General features: G+C 37.6%; 1 protein-coding gene across 6 annotated transcripts in view; it reads right to left on the reverse strand.

The window, feature by feature from the left end:
- Mvb12 (multivesicular body subunit 12-like Mvb12) overlaps window positions 1-22606 on the reverse strand; it is a 28653-nt gene continuing 6047 nt past the window's right edge. For all 6 annotated transcript variants that reach the window (XM_068367619.1, XM_068367620.1, XM_068367621.1 and 3 more), the window contains exons 5-8: window positions 22038-22267; window positions 18964-19076; window positions 9973-10030; window positions 1-1950 (exon numbers count right to left, since the gene is read on the reverse strand). In XM_068367619.1, the coding sequence (XP_068223720.1) occupies window positions 9974-10030; window positions 18964-19076; window positions 22038-22267 (400 nt within the window). In that variant the 3' untranslated portion in view covers window positions 1-1950; window position 9973. The remainder of the gene's footprint in view (window positions 1951-9972; window positions 10031-18963; window positions 19077-22037; window positions 22268-22606) is intronic.

A 22606-nucleotide genomic window follows, 5' to 3' on the forward strand; every position in this document is an offset into this window, starting at 1 on the left:
CTTTGGTAATAATTTATTTTATGACTGCTCAATAAATCTCCATTTTATGACAATGAAGTATTACTTGTCATTATAATCATCCTTCCAATCAAGGGTAAGATCGAGCATCACAAAACCCAACTAGTTCAGTTTAAAAAGACTTCTATAAAGTATTTACACTATTTTACAATTATCTACCCTTAATGAAAAGTATTGTACATCAGCTTTCCGGAGGTTAATGAATATGTCATAGAAAAATTAAATATAATTTTCATATACAGAACTGATGACATGCAAATCCAACAACTTAATGAGTACAGTACAGTTTTTTTTAATCATTACATTAAACTATTACTATTAATGCCTTTCTATATGGCAAAAAAATATTGCAACAAATAAGATTGCATAATATATTTCAGTGATAAATTTGTTTGAACATACCAGAGTACAAAGAATAAGAGGCCCCAGGTCCCATTTACTTATATGATGAATTGAGTACACTCAGCTCCCTCTTGATGATTATTAACTTATCAATACAGTATTCATTACTAAACCACTAAAGCAAATCTACTGGAATCTGTCCATCACTATTGAGCATCAAAAGTGAATGAATCGTAAAACATTTCGTGAGGATAATGAAAGGTACAGTATACATAGAATTCTAACTCCCATTCAAATAATTACTCGGGAGTTGATAATATACAGTACAGCCCATGTAATTGTTACTGTTTTCTCTTGAATTTCCTATCACGCTCTTACTCCTTTGCCGTATTACGCCAACTTCCTTCCTTACTTGGTAAAAAAAATGTCTCTTAATGTATGTTACTGGCCTATGCAAAAGCTGCACTATTCATGTTCTGCCTCGGTATTTTATTTGATTTTCTTGCTTCTTTAACCGTGATGACTAGATTTCTCAATAATGGCACTTTTCTATAAAACTTACCTTGTCCAACTGTAATAACAATAATGTAAGTTCTACCATTTGTACAAAATGATATACAGTATAACAAATTTTCATTCTGAGATAAGTATATTAACAGGACAAACACTAAAATTTTAAAATTTTAACTCGGTATGTGAAAATAGTTTATCCTTTTTTTCATGTCTACAAATTTCAGATATTTTAACTCACCCACTGTTAACAAGTTTGATGCCAGTTTAGTACTTAATGGTAGATTATAGAGCAATAATTCAGTTAATATCCATCATTACTATACAAACCGAGAGGAAAAAATATATCTACCGATAATTGTCTACTTCATTATCTGCTAAAGGTGATGCTGTACTTGCACAAGGATAATTTGTTATACAATGAATCCTTGGTTAAAACTAAAAATGGCTAAAACTATGACCTATTCAGCTCAAAAGGTGGAATACAATCCTGTTGGTCATTTATGGAAACACTCTTCACTAAGAAAATACCTTTATGAACTGCATAATGAAGATTGTGCAAAGGCCGGCTTCGAACAATTTCTTATCTCAAAATGCACTGACTACTTTCTTACTGAAATACAGAAAACATGACGAGTAAACTTCAACACATCCCCCTGCTGCATGAATAATGGGTTCTTCAAAGTTTCAAGCAAAGAAAGAGTATGGGTTTTATTTGGCACACAACAAACCTCATTTCCAGATATAAGTGGTAGTAATATCAAGTGTTGTTTTGGGCTACGTTAGTAATTACTATTTCCTAACAATGCAGGTCAATTCATCTAACAATATAGCTTTAATCTAGGAACTGACATAAGAACCAGAACATCATTCATACTATGTACAAGGCCATCCACTTCACTCCCACTCTGAGACTATAATGGTTACATCACGTTCAAGCATTAGGGTGATATTCCTAAAGCTCAGAATATTATACAAAGTTATGAAATAAGATACACTGAGTACTGTACTAGTTTCTTTAGCTACATCACAGCTAAAGAGAATAAATGGCAGTTGGAACCTTTCCTGTACTGAGGCCACCTTGAAAAGAAGAGTGAATAATACAGTGATTATATAACATTACTACTGAAAAAATATGCAGGATAGATTCATACTGGTACACAATCTCTCAAAGTGTGAACAACAAAAGATATCCAAAAGAAGCTTTGCTGTTTTGTTTACTTTGTACCATTACTTTACTCATAGATATAAAATCAAAGTAACTCATGGGACTTGCAGTGATAAAAAGGAAATAAACATAACACATTGAGCTCAGTTAAACTAAAGCTCTCTCCACACAATCGAGCATGCCCGACGGGCAAGCTGATACCAGACCACAATAGTTAGTAAGAATGATAGTTAATGACGTCAGAAGCGGGGAAAACTAAAGGTACGGATCTGGCAACACTGTATGATGCCAGATCCCTGTCTGTGGTTTTCCCGCTTCTGATGTCATTAACCATCATTCTTACTAACTATTGTGGTCTGGTATCACTGTTTGCCCGTCGGGCATGCTCGATCGTGTGGACAGGGCTTAATACAGAGTATAATAGACAGGCATTTATGCACTACTTTATTCACCATTCCATTGGTGTTTTTTTTTTAACATTTTTAAAAGCAAAGGGGTTGAGACTAGCATTAATACATGCATGGTCTGATACTCAACTTGTAGATCTAATATTAAAAACTGAAGAGCAAAAATTAATTATCTGGCTACAGTAATTAAGATATATTTTGGGATTTTTTTTTCTCCTAGCAAGAAAATTAATAAAGGCTTTTGGGAAAGGAGGGAAATTTTAAAGGATAATACCTGCAGGAAAACATGAAAAGACTTTGACAAAGTTACTTTCATAGATCAACGGAATAAATGCTTGACTTCTTTTTGTTGTAAAAATTTGTTCCATAAAGCTGAGTAATCCTTATGTAAAAAAGAAAAAGCAGAACCTGAACCTCATTAGTTATACTTCTCCATAAATCTTTTCAAAATAATTCCTGCACTTTCTCATTTTTAATACCAGAAATACTTGGTATCATATACATCATGATTTAAGCTTATTTTTCTCTAATCACATTGTTGCAAGGTTATTTTACTTAAAACTTACTACATAATTCAATCATAACCTTACATAATAATCAACAGTCTTTTTTCATATGAATAATCAACACAGTCTTTTTTTCTATGTAATTTAAGACTTTAAATTACTTCTTTCCCCTTATCCATCCTGAGCATTTATTGTCTATTTATATATCTTTTGCAGGATTTTCTGGAACCTTTCTACAAAACACCCTGCTTACTCCTTAGCTACTGGTTTTACGACCTATTTTACGAATAATATTTTTTATCCATCCCCTTTCATTGGATGTCCACATTTACTGAAACTTTACAATCTCTTGAAAGTATTTTAAAGCTTATGGACCCTGCATCTTGCCATTTGATTTTTATATTCATAATAATATTCCCACCCACTTCAGCCTTAAGGCATATCATTTGGCAGTGACACCCATTCATATCTCCATTTTCTTTGCCGTTATCAATATTCCTGCTACATATCCTTGCTCTCCACTAACAAGATACGATTATTTCTATTTACCAATAGTTGCTATTTCTTTTAATTTAATCTAGGTAGTAGATATTCTTTTTCTAACTGTCCCTTCATAGTCCAGTGTCACTCCAAGGTAAAAAAAAATTGCTCTATCTCTTCTAAGATCTGCAAATCTATCGCAATGTAGTTCTACACTTGCTGCTCTTAATCACTTATTCTTAAACACACCACAGATCATAAACTCTTAATAATTTATTCTTATAACACACCACAGCTCCTTCCATAAAGACATTATAACCCTTGACTTGGTAGGGCCCTCTCATCTTTTAAACATGTTTGTGCCAACCTAATAGGAGTTTATGTATAATTACTTGTGGTACCTACGCAGAATTGTCAAATCTACCAAGTCTTACAACAGGTAGTGGTCATAAGGCGATTACCAAAAATCTCAAGAGGTACCAGAAGTTAAGAATCAGAGCTCTCCTAAATCTTACGATGTTTTCCCTCGTACAAGGAAACCTTTCTAATACCACTTCTCTTTTGTATTATTCATAGCTTATATTTACAGTATTTCTACTCTCTAATTGATCTTGTTCTAACTTGACATTTGCCTTCTTATACATACTAGGCCACTTTCATTTTTTTAGGACACTCCAATCTATACAAGTTTACAAGTTATATTAATGATCTTCAACAGCTGTTCTTAATGAGTACATATAAATAACAATATACCTTGATCTTGCCAATTCAACTTAGGCATTTTGCTTTCAATGAGCCAAAGTGAGGCTTTTGTTATGTTGAATTACTATACGAAAAAATAAAAAAAAAATGCTAGGATGTGGTGTCAGAGCAAAAAGGTAAACATCTATGCAAATATTGTAGTGATATTCACTCAATGTCTCTGGTTTATAAGATTTTTCCTTGAGATTGACAAAATATATGAAATTATTGTAAATAAATTAGTTTGAGCCCTTATAAAACTAAAATTAGGATAATCTGTAAACCAAATGTAGATATTTATGAAGAAACCTAAGTTGTTGGCACTGTATGATCATTAGAATAATTCTAGCTTGAGCTTCATATGAAATCTATATTAGGAGAAAAACATGCACAACAAACAGAAAAAAAGGGACAAGACTAAATCCTATCGCTACAACAGTCCTTCAAAGTGCCAAAGTTTGAATAATATAAGTAAAGATGGAAAATCTTGTAATGCAAATTAGTATAAATGAAAACAGAACAAAAATTACATGTATTCGACTCTATTAATTTCTTTAAAGATATGAATACTTTACGGGTTAACAACACAACAACGGCAGCACACTTGAGACCTTTACTTAATGGATGATTCCTCAAGAATCATGAACTATGCACTTTAATTCATTATTTTCTTTTATAAACAAATGCACGACGCTTCACCCAAAAAATACAAGCAGCACAATTCCAGTTGTGATTTATGGACCAATATTATGCCAGTAAAATCTATAATCACTTTTAATAGGAAGCTAAATAATAAAACTATCTTGGCCTACTCCACATCTGATCTTTAGCAAGTCTCTTCAGTAAGGTTGAGTAACAAAGGCCTTGAGTACCAATTCACAAAGTTATTAAGATGTATTTCCTAGCAAAGTAAATTTACTCTCTAGTTTACACTAGCCCAAATGATTAGCCGAGTGAAAATCAGGAGCAAACAACATAAACTTGGGATTGTTGGAGAATTGGAAAGGTATAAACACGTAACTAAAATTAGTAGATGTAGTTTGTGCTGGAAAATTTGCAATTCTAAACAAATAAAAGGAATCAAATAATAATCCTACACAGTACATTTAACTCATAGAATTACTAAACAATCATATTCATTGATCTTGATTCAACATCCAGAAAAATTTTAGATTTTTTTTAAATAAAGCTTTAGAGCTACAATTAATTAAAATTGTAAAATAATATTTTAACTGGAACAAAGAGATGCATTTCTAGTTAGAGAGAACTCAAAGGTAAAACCTCTTGCAAAATAATTAAATTGGTTTAAAACATGAATACTTCAATCATTCTTAGAGAATAGGGTTCCGTGATTCAAAATGTTTGTGAGCAATCCGGTGATTATAGAACGATTCTATTAAAAAGGAATTAAATTTAAACTCATGATATTTGCAAATAACTGTCATCGTAGCTTTCAATCCCTTACTAAACCTAAATTGTGCTAAGCTACAACTAATAAATAAAAAGCACCAGCATCTCCTTACCCAAGTGACTTCACTTCATACGAACTTTAGTGACTTCACCTCGAAAGAACTTTACTGCCTTATATAATACCACTGACCTTAAAACATAATCAAGCAAATACATAATGTTCAAATTGCAAGACTACAAAACTACAATACAATTAATGTACAGTATACTATAAAAAGTTTTTTTTTATAATATTTCCACTAGAAATACAGGGAAGTACAAAATAACTAAATTCATGGATGCAAACAGATAATTCCAACCAATAGCCATAAACTTAGTTCAGAACAGGCAAAAACAGTTCCAAAGATCTTTCTAAACTAGCGATGACTACTATTCGTAACCAATTCCTGCTTTAGGGGGCCCAGTGTCTCACTTCATCACTTTTAAAACTGTAGAGTGTCTTTGGACCAATCACTCAAAGAAATAGGAGATACAGAAATAACAGAACAAAAGCTACCAGGTAGGTCAAGGAATTCAAGCAGGCCAGGAGTTGTAGACCTAGACCGGATGTGAATTATGGTAGAAAATACCAAAAGCAGAAGACAGTAAACAAAATTCATTAATCATCTAACTCATAAAAGAGAAAATAAACTAATGATGAATAAGTTTTATACCAGAGACATGCATTAATTGGATTGGCTTAATTTTCCAACTTCCTTTTTGGGTAGACTCTTGTTGCAATAACATCCACTGCCATAGAAGAGACAGCTATCCCAACACCAGAATGGGAATCAGCTGGAAACTTCCAGGAAATCTATTTATACTTGGTTTCCAAGTATTCAAAGCAAAGAAAATATACAAAGATCAAGAATTTCCATATTCTAAATATTTACAGCAATAGGCAAAGGTCTTATTTTTGGCCTATCCTGATGCCTCTCGTCTAACGTCACTGCATCAGCTGATCACCCAAATACTTGACCAAACTAATAAATTTTTAATATGGGTAGAGCAAAATGGAAGCTAATGCAAACTGCATAGAACAGACTGTTCTTCCTTGTAAATCTCAGATACTTTTCATAACCTTGGTAATCAGGAAACAAGCATCTTTTACATCTATGGATGGCAGGAAGCCTACCACCCGAATGAACCAACTTCGTTTCCATCATGATGGATGTCTGCCTTACTGATTGAGGTGGGAAATTCGATCACACTCAATCCAACAGCAACCTTGACTACCAAGTGGATCTTGTAAAATAATGGCAACCCTTCTAAACACTCCCTATTACAATACTACCCTTGATCATGTCCAATTCCATGAAGAACAATAAAACTAGAGAAAATTACTAAGGGGAGAGAAAACCTGTTGATAATAGGAGAGTCACTGCTCCCAGAATGTATGCGGTATACATGGACCAATATCTTTGGATTTCTAGGAGCCATCTAAAGCACATAGAAAATTAAACAAATGGACAATAGATAAAGAAAACGATTTAATAACTTATCTTGCCATAAAACAGGGATAAATTAATATTAATAAGACAGCAAAAGCCCAGTACAAGACAAACTAGCATAAATATCTAATAAACATAAAAAACATTCACTTATACTCTACAGTCAAGATGTAACAGCAAACCCAGGATCAGTAGGCAAAACCAGTAACATCACTAGACGCAACCACTCGGAATATTCTCAATGGTACACCAAATTTGAAACAAGGTAGTTTTAAGATGGGAATAAAAAATTTCACGGCAATAAATGTCAAAATTTTAAATTAGTTCTAATTTAAAGAACATAAATGGAAAAAAGTGCAGATAACATGTAGCTGTAAGAAAAAAACTGCAAATATAATTCTAGTAAAGGGAGTGAAGGAATGAGAGTACAGTAACTGACACACAATAGAGGGAATTCCAAGAGCAAATGAAGTTTTTAAACAATTCTAGCCATTGTTATACTGGCCCCTGCAATTACTCAGCTCTGATTTTGTATTTCTCGACCAGGTGCATTTGCTTAAGTAAAATCTAGTTTTTTTTTTTTTTTTTTAAATGGAAACTTTTCGAAGTCTAGATGAAACCAAAGATGAAAAAAATTACAAACAAGCTTTGGAAGAAGGATATCACGGCAAGTCATAACATCATCAATTTTATGACAAACTAAGAAAAGACAACGATACACAAACCATAACACATTCTGCAATTAGAGTACAGAATTTATCATAAATGTTGGCAAAAAAATTCTAACCATTTACCCTGTTTTTTCTTCTTGAAGATTTCACTTACAATAAAATCTTTTCCTTGTGTATAGTTATTATGAATTACGTATATTCGTGAAATTGCTACTGCATTAATAAAAGATGCCCTACATAACTAAAAATATCTTACAAAATTGACATCTTCACTGCATCGCCTGCAACAAAAACTACACTAAAATATCTATCAACCCCTAATGTTTCAGTATCTTTTACAACATAAAAAATCTGGTACTGAAGTATATTATATATATATATATATATATATATATATATATATATATATATATATATATATATATATATATATATATATACATATATATATATATATATATATATATATATATATGTATATATATATATATATATATATATATATATATATATATATATATATATATATATATATATATATATATATATATATATATATATAAAAAAGTACATCTACCCTGACTTCGAGCATAAAAGTTACTCACTGTTCAAGCATTCCTTTGCTAACCATACAGTAAACTTTTTACCTAATGAAAGTGAATAACTTGTGAAAAAGAAATGGAATCAAAAGTAACAAGATTCCCTCTTTTACACACCAACATAGTATCTAATCTTTATACACAAGGTTAATTACAATACATATTTATCTTATCTACTTTCAAATAAGAAAACAGAAAGGCATTCACACAATGATAGATGGTTTAGGATGATTCATATCCTTTTAAAAAATATGAATTATCTAAAAAATAAAATCCAACGAGATACAGGCTGCAAGATGTTGTAAAATCCTACCTAATATCTTAGCGCTCGATTTAGATCACACCTTTGTGACTTCTCTTAAACGAGCATGCTGCAAAATACTTGATTAGATAATAATGAAACAAGATAGTACTTCTTGATTTAGAACACATCTTGGTAGATCCCTTAGCTTAGCACATTATCAAATAATTGATTATTCAACAGTAAAACATTGCAGCAAAGTTTTCCTTAATAGATAAGATGTACACTGCACAAAATGACTTTCCATCAAAAGTGAAGAGAAAATCAGTTCTTCCTATGAGCAAATTACAATGGGTTTTAAAGGACTCATATCCCATCTTCCATGAACTAGTTTTCTTTATTAAATAAGAACTGCTAAAACATGATACTTCAGAACACCGTCTTGTTACTTAGGTAAATACCAACAGTTTGTGTTGGTTTTCCCATCAATACTAGATCAGACACGCACGATACATTATCATTACAAATCCGACTTGAACATCAACTCAGTATACACAACAATTCCCTCAAGATCTTTCTTTGAAATTATCTCCAAACCACAACATTCTTTGTTTACAAAAACCATAGTCTATTATCACAAACTATGATCAGACTAGACCATCAGCTGTGATCATCATGATTCCAATAACTCAAGAGAAGTGACAGCTTACAATGCAAACTCAATGGCGAAAAACAAAGTAATGAAAATATATAAAATGCACACTAAGTATTCCAAACCATGAAGTTTTGCAAAGAGAAGACACCATACGATGTTCTCTAGACAAGACTACGCATGCAAGAAAAATGGAAAAAAATACTTTCATTTACAACAGCTAATGGAAGAGGGGTACTGTAAATCTTAATGGCAAGAATGTGATATTTGTCCTTATATTTATAAAAGGAAGTTTTCATTACCATTACTGTAGTTGGTTTAAGGAGCCCATGAGTATAAAAGAATACCTCATCTGCAAAGTTCATTAGAGCCATAATACTCAAAACAGGAAACCTCACTCTACAATACCATCCTCTGAATGTCACTCTTAGGGCTTAAGAGGTTGATTGCATCACAAAAATGTACCACTTATTGGTTTAACACTAATATACAGTCTTGGTGATAATAATGGTATTTTCAATAGAAACAGCAAATCTGTGCCTAAAATACAAAACTTACAGTAATACAGTATATGAGGCACACCTGCTATAACTTAAGAATGAAATTATAATGGGCCAATTAGTCCGACATAAAACGAAAATGCCACAATACACGAAAAATACGGGCACCACTAGCAACAACAGTTTTGAAAAGAACAGTAAATGAAGAAAAACAATTATGAAACAATGGTGACTCACTTTACGTTGTGGTGGGTCTCTGTACTATATCCTGCTCCAGAGTAAAACTGTAGTAATACTGAAAAAGAAATACAGAAGATAAATATCCGGTACTTGAAAGTTTAATGTGCACACAGAAAAATGATATTTTGATTATAAAATAAATTTTTGAATATACTTACCCAGTGAATATATAATAGCTGACGTCTCCGGCGGCTCGACAGAAAAACACAAAAACTCGCGAGCGATCGCTATGAAGGTTGCGGGTGTGCCCACCAGCGCCAACTATCGGCCAGATACCGCATATACATGTAAACAGCTCCAGTTCTTCTCATCCCGCTGGGTCTCTATCGGGGAGGAAGGGGGCGCCTTTAATTTATATATTCACCGGGTAAGTATATTCAAAAATTTATTTTATAATCAAAATATCATTTTTAAATATTTAACTTAGCCGGTGAATATATAATAGCTGATTCACACCCATGGTGGTGGGTAGAGACCAGTATTAATACAGTTTACAGCGTATATGCTTAGAGTTTTTGACAGTTATATCATAACAAAACCCAAATATATATAGGTACCTGGTAAGGAAGTTGACTTAGACGATTACTCTGCCTTGTTAGTCTGTCTTCCTCACGAAGCCCAGCCATCCTCTTAGGATGCTGAAAGACTCCCAGGAGCTGAAGTATCAAGGGCGGCAACCCATACAACAGGACCTCATCAAACCCCTAATCTGCGCTCTCAAGAAATGACATTTGACCACCCGCCAAATCAACCAGGATGCGAAAGGCTTCTTAGCCTTCCGTACAACCCAAAAACAAGATTAAAAACATTTCAAGAGACAGATTAAAAGGATATTGGAATTAAGGGAATGTACTGGTAGAACCCTCACCCACTACTGCACTCGCTGCAACGAATGGACCCAGTGTGTAGCAGTCCTCATAAAGAGTCTGGACATCTTTTAAGTAAAATGACGCGAATACCGACTTGCTTCTCCAAAAGGTCGCGTCCATAATACTTCGCAGAGATCTATTTTGCTTAAAGGCCACGGAATTTGCTATAGCTCTTACTTCGTGCGTCTTAACTTTAAGCAAGAATCGGTCTTTTTCATTCAAGTGAGAAGGAGCCTCTCGGATTAAAAATCTGATAAAATATGACAAAGCATTCTTTGATATAGGTAATGATGGTTTCTTAACTGAGCACCATAAGGCCTCAGATCCACCTCGTAAGGACTTAGTACGAGCTAAGTAGAATTTAAGAGCTCTAACTGGACACAGTACTCTTTCAAGTTCGTTGCCTACGATCTCTGACAGGCAAGGTATATCAAAAGACTTAGGCCAAGGACGAGAAGGCAGTTCATTTTTGGCTAGGAAACCAAGTTGAAGTGAACATGTGGCTTTCTCTGTGGAAAAGCCGATGTTCTTACTGAAGGCATGAATTTCACTGACCCTTTTAGCCGAAGCCAAGCACACTAGGAAAAGCGTCTTGAGGGTGAGATCCTTCAGGGAGGCTGAATGTAATGGCTCAAACCTGTCTGACATGAGGAACCTTAGGACCACGTCTAAGTTCCATCCAGGAGTTGCCATACGACGTTCCTTAGAGGTCTCGAAAGACTTAAGGAGATCTTGGAGATCTTTATTGTTGGAAAGATCTAAGCCTCTATGTCTAAAGACCGAAGCCAACATGCTCCTGTAGCCCTTAATAGTGGGTGCTGAGAGGGAGCGAACATTTCTCATATGTAAAAGAAAATCTGCGATTTGGGCTACAGAGGTACTGGAAGAGGACACAGATGCTGACTTGCACCAGTCTCGAAAGACTTCCCACTTGAAAGACTTCCCACTTCGACTGGTATACTCTGATGGTAGAAGCTCTCCTAGCTCTCGCAATCGCACTGGCTGCCTCCTTCGAAAAGCCTCGAGCTCTTGAGAGTCTTTCGATAGTCTGAAGGCAGTCAGACGAAGCGCGGGGAGGCTTTGATGAACATTCTTTACGTGGGGCTGACGTAAGAGATCTACCCTTAGAGGAAGACTCCTTGGAATGTCTACCAGCCATTGAAGTACCTCGGTGAATCACTCTCTCGCGGGCCAGAGGGGAGCAACCAACGTCAACCTTGTCCCTTTGTGAGAGGCGAACTTCTGCAGTACCTTGTTGACTATCTTGAATGGTGGGAATGCATATAAGTCCAGGTGAGACCAGTCCAGTAGAAACGCGTCTATGTGGATCGCCTCTGGACCTGGGACTGGTGAGCAATAGATCGGTAACCTTTTGGTCAACGAGGTGGCAAAGAGGTCTATGGTGGGTTGACCCCAAGTCGCCCAAAGACTCTTGCACACGTCCTTGTGGAGGGTCCATTCCGTGGGTATCACCTGACCCCTCCGACTGAGACAGTCTGCCAAGACGTTCAAGTCCCCCTGGATGAATCTCGTCAACAGGGAGATGCCTCGATTTTTTGACCATATGAGCAGGTCCCTTGCGATCACGTACAGCGTGTGGGAGTGAGTGCCTCCTTGCTTGGAGATGTACGTCAAAGCTGTGGTGTTGTCTGAGTTGACCTCTACCACTTTGTTTCGAAGAATGCTTTCGAATTTCATCAAGGCCAAGTGGACTGCTAATAGCTCCTTGCCGTTGATGTGCATGCTCTTCTGAACTGAGGTCCACAGACCCGAGCATTCCCGACCGTCCAGGGTCGCACCCCAACCCAAATCCGACGCGTCTGAGAACAACACGTGGTTTGGGTTCTTGACTGCTAGGGACAGTCCCTCTCTCAGACTGATATTGCTGTCCCACCAGTTCAGGCATGCTTTTACTGGTTCGGAGACTGGGATTGATACCGTCTCTAAAGTCTTGCCCTTGTTCCAGTGAGAGGCTAAATGGAACTGGAGAGGCCGAAGGTGTAGTCTCCCTAGCGAGACAAACTGCTCCAGGGATGAGAGAGTCCCTACGAGACTCATCCAACTCCTGACTGAACAACGTTCTCTTTTCAGCATTAGTTGGACTTTGAGCAGGGCTTGTTCTATTTGGGTGGCAGACGGAAAAGCCCGAAAAACTGGACTGCGAATCTCCATCCCTAAATATAGAATAGTCTGGGATGGGATCAGTTGGGACTTTTCTAAATTGACCAAAAGTCCCAACTCCTTGGCCAGACCCAACGTCCAATGTAGATCCTGCAGACAGCGATGACTGGACGATGCTCTGAGAAGCCAGTCGTCCAAGTACAGGGAGGCTCGGATTCCCGATAGATGAAGGAATTTTGCCACATTCCTCATGAGCCTCGTAAACACGAGAGGAGCAGGACTGAGGCCAAAGCACAGGGCTCGAAACTGGTACACCACATTCCTGTAAACAAACCTCAGAAACGGTTGGGAATCCGGGTTTATAGGAATGTGGAAGTACGCATCTCGTAGGTCGAGAGAGACCATCCAGTCTCCCTCTCTGACCGCTGCTAAGACGGACTTCGTGGTCTCCATCGTAAATTTTGTTTTCGTAACAAAAACGTTGAGCGCACTGACGTCTAGCACCGGCCTCCAACCTCCTATATGCTTTGGGACTAGGAAGAGACGGTTGTAAAACCCCGGTGACTGAAGGTCCGAGACTTTCACCACCGCTCCCTTCTCTAGCAACAGACACACTTCTTGATTTAGGGCTTGTCTCTTTGACTCCTCTCGGTACCTGGGAGAGAGGTCTATGGGAGTTGTTACTAGAGGAGGTTTGCATACAAACGGTATTTTGTACCCCTCTTTGAGCAACAGAACAGACTCTTGGTCTGCACCCCTCTTCTCCCAGGCCTGCCAGAAGCTGTTCAATCTGGCCCCTACCGCTGTCTGAGGCTGTGGGCAGTCAGATTCTGCCACGGGAGGACTTGGCTCCTCTCCTCTTACTTCTCTTTCCCTCGGCACGAGAGCCTCCCCTGCTGGGAGCTCTGCCACGAAAGGGCGGGATAAATCTAGACGCAGGAGTCTCGATCCTGGGTCTCACAGCAAAGGATGAAGAAGGAGCCCCTTTGCGAGCAGAGGACGCCATCAGGTCATGTGTGTCCTTCTGCACAAGCGAAGCAGCTATATCCTTTTAACCAGCTGTTGTGGAAACAAGGCAGCCGATAAGGGAGCAAAGAGCAGTTCCGATCTCTGACAGGGAGTAACTCCTGCTGAAAGGAAAGAGCAAAGGGTTTCTCTCTTCTTCAAGACTCTCGACGTAAAGGTGGAGGCGAGCTCATTGGAGCCATCGCGGATGGCTTTGTCCATACAGGACACGAAGTAAGGATACATTTTGGTCGGCAGACGAGATCTTCCTACTTAATGCTCCTAAAGACCAATCAAGAAAGTTAAAAACTTCAAAGGCCCTGTATACGCCTTTAAGTAGATGGTCAAGGTCCGAGGAGGACCAACAAATCTTCGAGCGTCTCATGGCAAGGCGACGGGGAGAGTCTACGGGGCTTGAGAAGTCACCCTGGGCAGAGGCAGGGACTCCCAAGCCGAGAACTTCTCCTGTGTCAAACCAGACGCTCGATCTAGAAGCAAGCTTAGAAGGTGGGAAGGCAAAGGCCGTCTTCCCCAAACTCCTCCTGGTATCCAACCAGTCGCCTAGAAGACGTAAAGCCCTCTTAGAAGAGCGAGAAAGCACTAGCTTAGTAAAGGCAGGCTTGGTAGCAGCTAAGCCTAGAGCAAACTCAGACGGAGGCGAACGAGGAGCAACAGCAACAAAATGATCTGGAAAAAGATCCTTGAAAATCATCATGATCTTCTTAAAATCCATCGAAGGTTGAACAGCTTTAGGTTCATCTACATCTGAAGGATTATCATCAGGATGAGGATCAGCAACGTCCTCATCTGAAGGAACCTCGTCCGACAACTGATGAGTCTCAAGCAAGGGAGAGACCTGCCTTGGTGGCAATGCTTGACAAGCAGAGTCCACACGCACAGGAGCATCAGTAGCAGTCCAGGACGCTACGTCATGTAACTGCTTAACGGACTGACTAGCAACAACAACAGGAGCGGGAGGACGCTCGACGTCAACTCGAAACTGCCTTGACTGCCTAGACTGAGCAGTCAAAACAACTCTTTGACTGCGGTGCTTGACGCTCAACGTCAAAACAAGTCAACTTCGCTGGTTGGCGAACATCCTGAACGTCAACACGAGCATGCGGCAGCGGCTGAAAGTCAACACGGGACTGCATCGAGTGAGGCTCTACGACACGTGACTGACGTGACTTTGTAACGTCAACGTCAACAGGACGAGCAAAGGCTCGTTTGGGCGGCTGACGGCCAGGATCTCGATCAGCTAAACGGCGAGGATCATCGTGAACCTACTCAGCAGTATAGTCCTCCATAAGAGAGGCAAGCTTATTCTGCATATCTTGCAGTAGAACCCATTTAGGATCAACGGGAGTGGGTGCGGTTCGAGACGAGGGTAACGTCTGTGACTGCAAAACATTGCCTACACTAAGACTCTCGGAGCCTGTGTTACGCTTCTGTTTAGGCGGCGAGCAGCCTTCCGATGACTGCACAGGGTCAGAGCTGTCCCAATGGCTACAACCAGGACGCTGGACCTGTCCTGAAGGGACTGACTTTCGCTTTAAGGGTCTCGAAACCTTGCTCCACGGTTTCTTATGCGAGAAGCCTTCGGATGACGAGGAGAAAACCGCCTCGCTCGTCTTATGGTAGGGGCGGTCTTGACGAGACACGCCCGAAACCATAGAGGGAACGTCTGTTCGTTGGTTAAAGCCTCTCGAACCCATAAGTCCTACGACATTACTTCTCCCTGGGGCATGGGAGCTTGCAAGAGGTCTCGGACTAGGCGAACGACAGGCACGAACAGACGAACCCTCGGTCGCAACACTGATAACACTTTGCGCATTAATCACTTTATCCCCACGATTTTCTAATGTGGCACTCTGACACTTTAACTCTTTCACATCCGCCATGAGTTGATTACGGTCCGTAGCTAACGATTCAACTCTCTCGCCCAAAGCTTGAATGGCACGTAACATATCCCGCATTGATGGTTCATGAGTGCTAGTAGAGGGTTCAGGCACAACTACTACTGGGGAAGGATTAGGTTCAGGGGCATGGGAGGAGGAAAATTCTAACGATCTAGAGGAACTTCTCCTCACCCTATCTCTCTCTAGCTTACGAGAATACTTATCAAACTCTAGCCAGTCGAATTCCGAAAGTACCACGCACTCATCACACCGATCTCCTAATTGACAGGTTTTACCCCGACAATTAGAACACACAGTATGTGGGTCGAGAGAGGCCTTTGGAAGACGTTGGTTACAATCCCTAGTATTACATTTACGAAATTTAGGAATTGGAGAAGGATCAGCCATTTTGAAAAGTCAAAGAAAGTCCAAAAACAATCCAAAGTCATCAACAATTAAATCTATCCAAAAAAGAGTTCAAGAGTTTAAATTGAAGATAAAACACCTGCACTGCGAAAGCTCAAACCAAAAAGAAGTACTTCACCAAGACTGTTGAAAAACTCCAGGTTAACAGCGAGTAATGGAATCAACTTGTCGATCAGACTGACAGAGAAGAACTGGAGCTGTTTACATGTATATGCGGTATCTGGCCGATAGTTGGCGCTGGTGGGCACACCCGCAACCTTCATAGCGATCGCTCGCGAGTTTTTGTGTTTTTCTGTCGAGCCGCCGGAGACGTCAGCTATTATATATTCACCGGCTAAGTTAAATATTTAAAAAATCTATTTAATCACTCAACCCACAATAACAGAAATATAACAATTCCACAAACTTCACGATATAAAGGAAAAGATTAGTAAAGATTTCATTTAAAAACTAAAACAAAAAGAAATTAAAAACAAAATTACGCAAGACTTCAAATTCCGCTGTCTTGATGAGAGGGAGAAATCAACTTGGGATAAAGAAATAAACAACAAACTATGGTTATACTTTTGGGACCAGATAAATACTTGAAATGAACATCTTTTTTTTTTCTTTTAATAATTCATAAATCCTTAACTTTAATTATGATTACAGGTTGGAATACTGTACTGTTCCCCAAGGGGTTACCACAATCAGTATTTCTTGCGTAATGCTATGGTTGTAGCCTTCTACTCCACATATCTTCCCGGCGGTCTTTTTAACGTTTAACTTTTCCTGCTTCAATATTCACTGCTAGCAAAGAATCCAAACTTTTGAGGACATTCTACATTATAGAATGTTCCCTCAAACTTGAATATTTGCCCTGCTTCTGTAGATTTATTGCTTTGCAATTATGAGGGAGCACCACAGCAACTAACAGCGTCACAAATTGCTCAACGAGAAGATAAGAATTTTTGGAATTGATGAACTATAACCAACCTTTCAGCTCTCCAAGTAACTTAGTAATGAGTTGGCTGCTACTAATGTTTCTTAACCTTTCAGCTCTCCAAGTAACTTAGTAATGAGTTGGCTGCTACTAATGTTTCTTAACCTTTCAGCTCTCCAAGTACAGTAACTTAGTAATGAGCCGGCTGCTACTAATGTTTCTTAACCTTTCAGCTCTCCAAGTAACTTAGTAATGAGTCGGCTGCTACTAATGTTTCTTAACCTTTCAGCTCTCCAAGTAACTTAGTAATGAGTCGGCTGCTACTAATGTTTCTTAACTGGTGAAAAATAGACAGATTTTCCAAAGCTCAAAGTCACAAAATAATACTGTAAATTATGCAGACAGCTACATTGGCTAGAACACAGCCCCTCATGCACTACAGGTACACTTCAGGCAGAGAATATTGCCCAGTCAGACGAATAGTGCTACAGACTCCCAAGACTAATGTTATGTATATGACAAGGAGAGTGTACATGAAATATAGGATATGAAGGAGTAAGGAAAATGAGGGAAAACTTTGCCATGGACACCATCCTCAAAGTTCACTAACAATGTGTTGAAATATGAACATGCTGATGGAATATTGGGTTTGCAGCAAACGTAATCTCTGGTGCTATGTAAGGCACAAAATACCATCATTATATCTGTACCAGAAATATACCCGAAAAAGCTAACAATAGTTGGCATTGTGTTAACTCTTCATGGTTGCACATTTTTTTGTCCCTGCAATTAGGTTATAAGGACCAGAATTTTTAGGTTTAGACAACTTCAGATTATATTTTTTGAAAAGAAAATCTACAAACTGATTCTACTTCTGAGCCAAAGTGGTATACACAAAGCAATTAAAGGAAACTAGTACCATAGAATGTGTTTGGAGATACCTATTTATCTTACACACCCACCAATTTTACACCACTTTGGCAGTTGTTATCAATGAATGTTGCAATCCCCATATAGCTCTTGAGCCAGCTTTTTCAAGGACAGCTCACACCAATGGAAAAGAAAAGAAAAAAATGCATAATGTTCTAAGAGGGAACATTTGTTCACATCTCTTACACACTATCCATCAACTATGCTCACCCTGTAATAAGTTAATATTAATGAATCAATGGTCAGCATCTCCATTGGTACATTGTCCTCAGTACCAGTCACTTAAAAAGCAAAACCTCTCAAAGACCTTCATATAACAAAGTTCTACTAACATAACACATGAGAGTCCAGCTGATTGCTAAGAAAAAATGCTGTAATGTGTGTTGTTAGTTAGGAACAAGTGTTTCGAGGTTATGTATACATAGGGTGACATGCCAACAAGTTCCGGGTCGTATCACCTTACGTACCATACTATACTAGTGCACTGAAGCAGAAATAGTAGTGTACAATTACCCTTGTACAGTAATATAAACTACTATACACATATAGAAATTACGCGGAAACAATGTACAGTAGTGATTTATTCAGGGTGTTAGTCAACTGTGCGTAGGCATTGATCAGCTAATAAGGGAGTTTTTAAATTGACTGACCCTAGAACACAAATATTTTGCCGTTTTTCTATTTTTGCAGTCATCTCCGTTACCTAACCACTACAAAGTTCGAGAGCCAGCTGTAGTCATACACTACTACTAATTCATAAATAGAGGAGGCCAATCATAAACCTCTCTGAAGAAAGAGAGAAAATTGCAACACTTACCTCATCTTCGATTTGCTGTTTACTTTTCTTGACTACAGGTGGAAGAGTATCAGAGCTCGAGTCGGTGGATTTCACATACTTCTTATTCAAAACAAATGGAACTCCAAACAGTGCTGCAAGAAAAATTGGGGTTACTGAGAGTGGACAGTAGGTTGAAAAATTACATAAGAAGGTCCTTAACTTGCAAACAATCGGAGATAGACAAAAATCATAAATCGCATATAATGTATTCAAAGTTTATAATGAGACACTGTAATGAAAAACAATATCATATAATTGAAGCCAGCAAGCAAACGACATTTGCAATATGAAATAGGACTATTTGTTGACCTTTGCAGCTGAAGATTGTAGGTATGTCTGTCAGGTGAAGCCTACCCTAAGGACAAAATTTAACAAAATTCAACTTGCAAAATATTTGAATCGCAAACAGTTTCTGGAATCTATTAATCCTTTTACCCCCAGGCTATTTGGACCTTTCCAACCCTTAACCCCAAGGGGTTATTTTTTTTCAAGTACATTTTGCATTATATTTTTTTAAATTGCTCTAACAGCCTTAATTTTCATCACATTGAGGTCAGGTTGGTCTCATTCTCTTGGAAAATGCCTGAAGTTTCTCAAAAAAAAAATAATAAAAAATATGCAAAAAAAAAATGTAAATAGAAGTTGTTTGCAAGGACGTACCGGTACGTCCACGGGGGTAAAGGGGTGAGTTTTGTGAAACGTACCAGTACGTCCTTTGGGGGTAAAAGGGTTAAGTTTCTAAGTTGAGGTCTTTCCGTACTTATCTCTAGTTACTCATATCGTCACTAGAAATGCGATCTAATAAAAGTATAATACAGATAGTAGCATCTTTATAAAGCAAGGGTATTTTCTATAAAAATACATAAGTTATACAGCTTTCATTTGCAATCTGAACATTCATAGAAACATACTGAAGGGCTAGGAACTGACATTCAAGCTTGCATGAATGTTTGATTCATTATTAGGTAATAACTATCTCCTCACCTACTTTTAATTATCTCTTCATTGTAAATTAGATATAAAATGGTGAAAGTGATAGGAAAGGAGCTGAGCACTTTATATGATTGATGGGGCTTATGAAAAAAAGGGTTTTATATAAAAAAAAAATAAGTTGGTTCTCAAATTCATCAATCATATTGAACTTCAATCACAATTTACGATGAAAATAAAAAAAGGGAGTTTCTCAGCAGATGAAGAAGGTTGAGGTACCACCAAACTTACTATCGCCATAAAAGGAAAGCACATCATCCCTAAGTGACTTATATGATCGACTAAGCGTGGTACATGGTATCAAAATCCTAATTCATTGAATTAGACTGCGCTGAGGAACACACCAAGAGATGATGGTGTTTAAGGCTCAGACCATTTTGAGCACGGGTCTCCCGCCCAGAAATAGATTTTTCCTACGTCAAAATCCCTTTTTTGGCTTTGACCATTTTGTACACAAACATCGGGCGAGTGTTATTGGTCAACTAACATTCGCCTGAATACACCCATATTTCCAAAATGCCTGAGTAGCAATAGATATCTAGATATACATTATATAGATTTCTCCCATTCCTTGATAATGTTACAATAGGCAACCATACAATGGTATGAGAGATTAACTTTATAGCAATAATAATTAGGAAACAGAAAATGAACACAATTTTGACCGTTTGGAATCAAAATAACCAAAATGTAGGGAATAAGATATATGATAGTATAGAATTTTTTGGAAACGAACCAAAAGCTCAGCAACCATACTCATGTAGGTTCTGCATCCAAACACGGACACCTGACTCCAGCTGCAGAACTCAACTACTTATGTAGCGGATGAGTACCCAATTGTCCCTTGTCATTTATAAACATTTCATATTACACACTATTTTGTTCCCAGTATCATGCAACTTTTCTGTCTTTGTTTTTTTTTTTTTTTTTTTTTTTTTTTTTTTTTTTTGGGGGGGGGGTTATCCAGTATGGGGCTATGCAGTATTAAAAAGTTTTATCATGGGAGGGTTAACAATTCTGTGGCAGTTCCAGTGCAGCTGAAGACACATCTGTATTCTGATGGGCAAAAGATTTGTATACATTCAGGAAATATGAATTCACATAAATCATAAATTATGAATAGTCGAAGCAAAGTAGAGTATGATCACACAAACAGACGGTCCTCATATAACAAACAGAATGAGCTCGGTAGTTACTAATAATGGTAGTTCACATCGTTACTTTTACCTATAATTATTTTCTTTGCCTTATGAATTTCATAGTAGCTTGTCTGGAGATGATGTGACTGTGATTTGGACTCAATGTGAAAGTTTGTTTGGTCTTTTAGATATTTTGTTTTTCAAATTCATGCAAAAAAAAAAAAAAAAAAAAAAAAAAAAAAAAAAAAAAAAAAAAAAAAAAAAAAAAAAAAAAAAAAAAAAAAAAAAAAAAACCTGCCCTACTTGAAATCTACCCGATTTTAAAAATGTTCTTCAAAATTGACTGGGTTTTCCAATAGGACACAGACTGCATGTTTTCAACCTGTATTTACAGAACTTCTGGATAAATATTGCTAATATCACAATTCACAATAAACCATAAGAGAAAGTGTGGGGGAGAAAGAACCTTAAGAAACAAGAACCATTTTGTATTTGCAATATGCAACTGCTTGCTATACCTTATTTGAAACTACAGTATAACTAAAATCTTTTTACTTTTATGGTAACCACTTAACCCTTTTACCCCCAAGCTCTTTGGAAATTTCCAACCCTTTACCCCTAGGGGTTATTTTTTCCCCAGCACTTTTTGCAGTATATTTTTTTTTAATTGCTCTAACAGCCTTAATTTTTGTCATAGAGAGGTCAGGTTGGTCTCATTCTCTTGGAAAATGCCTGAATTTTCTCAAAAAATTATAAAAAAAAATGAAAATGAACATTTTTTTTAGCATTTTTTTGCAAGGACGTACCGGTACGTCCATAGGGGTAAAGGGATGAGTTTTGTGAAATGTACCAGTACGTCCTTTGGGGGTAAAAGGGTTAAAACTACCAATTTATCACTTCAGTACAACTCATAGTTTAGCTTACCAGAATGTCCAGGGCCATACAGAGTGCTGGTGCTATGACTTGGATGCGTTGGCGAAGCATACGCAGGTGGGTTTCTGGGAGGTAATGGTGGACCGGGACTTGGACCCATAATACTACCACCAGGTGGAGCAGGTGCTGGTCGAGCAGGACCTAATCCTGGATATAGACCTCCTCCTCCTCCCCCACCTCCAACTCCTCCGCCGATACTTCCTCTTCCATTGGGATTCACGCTATGAAAAGCAATAGAAAGATAAATTTATAATCTTTATTAACGGTAAAAAATGAAGTTAAAATTCTAAACTTGAATTTGCCTACAAATATATTGACTTCAAACAACAATGGGATAAAAATTTCAATTATCAGTAGTCTTGTATGGTACAGTTTAACCTTAACTACTAGTAACATTGTACAGTACAGTACTATAAAACTGTAACAAAGTTCTTCATTAAAACTTGGTATTTATGCCTGTATACCTATTCTGAACATTCCCAGGTTCATCAGTGTTCAGTTTTTCAGAAAGAAGGCCTACTTACATCCCAGGTAAAGTTTGTCTTGTCTAATAACTACCC

Source organism: Palaemon carinicauda, chromosome 45 (assembly GCF_036898095.1).
Source record: "Palaemon carinicauda isolate YSFRI2023 chromosome 45, ASM3689809v2, whole genome shotgun sequence".
NCBI classification, from domain to species: Eukaryota; Metazoa; Arthropoda; class Malacostraca; order Decapoda; family Palaemonidae; genus Palaemon; species Palaemon carinicauda.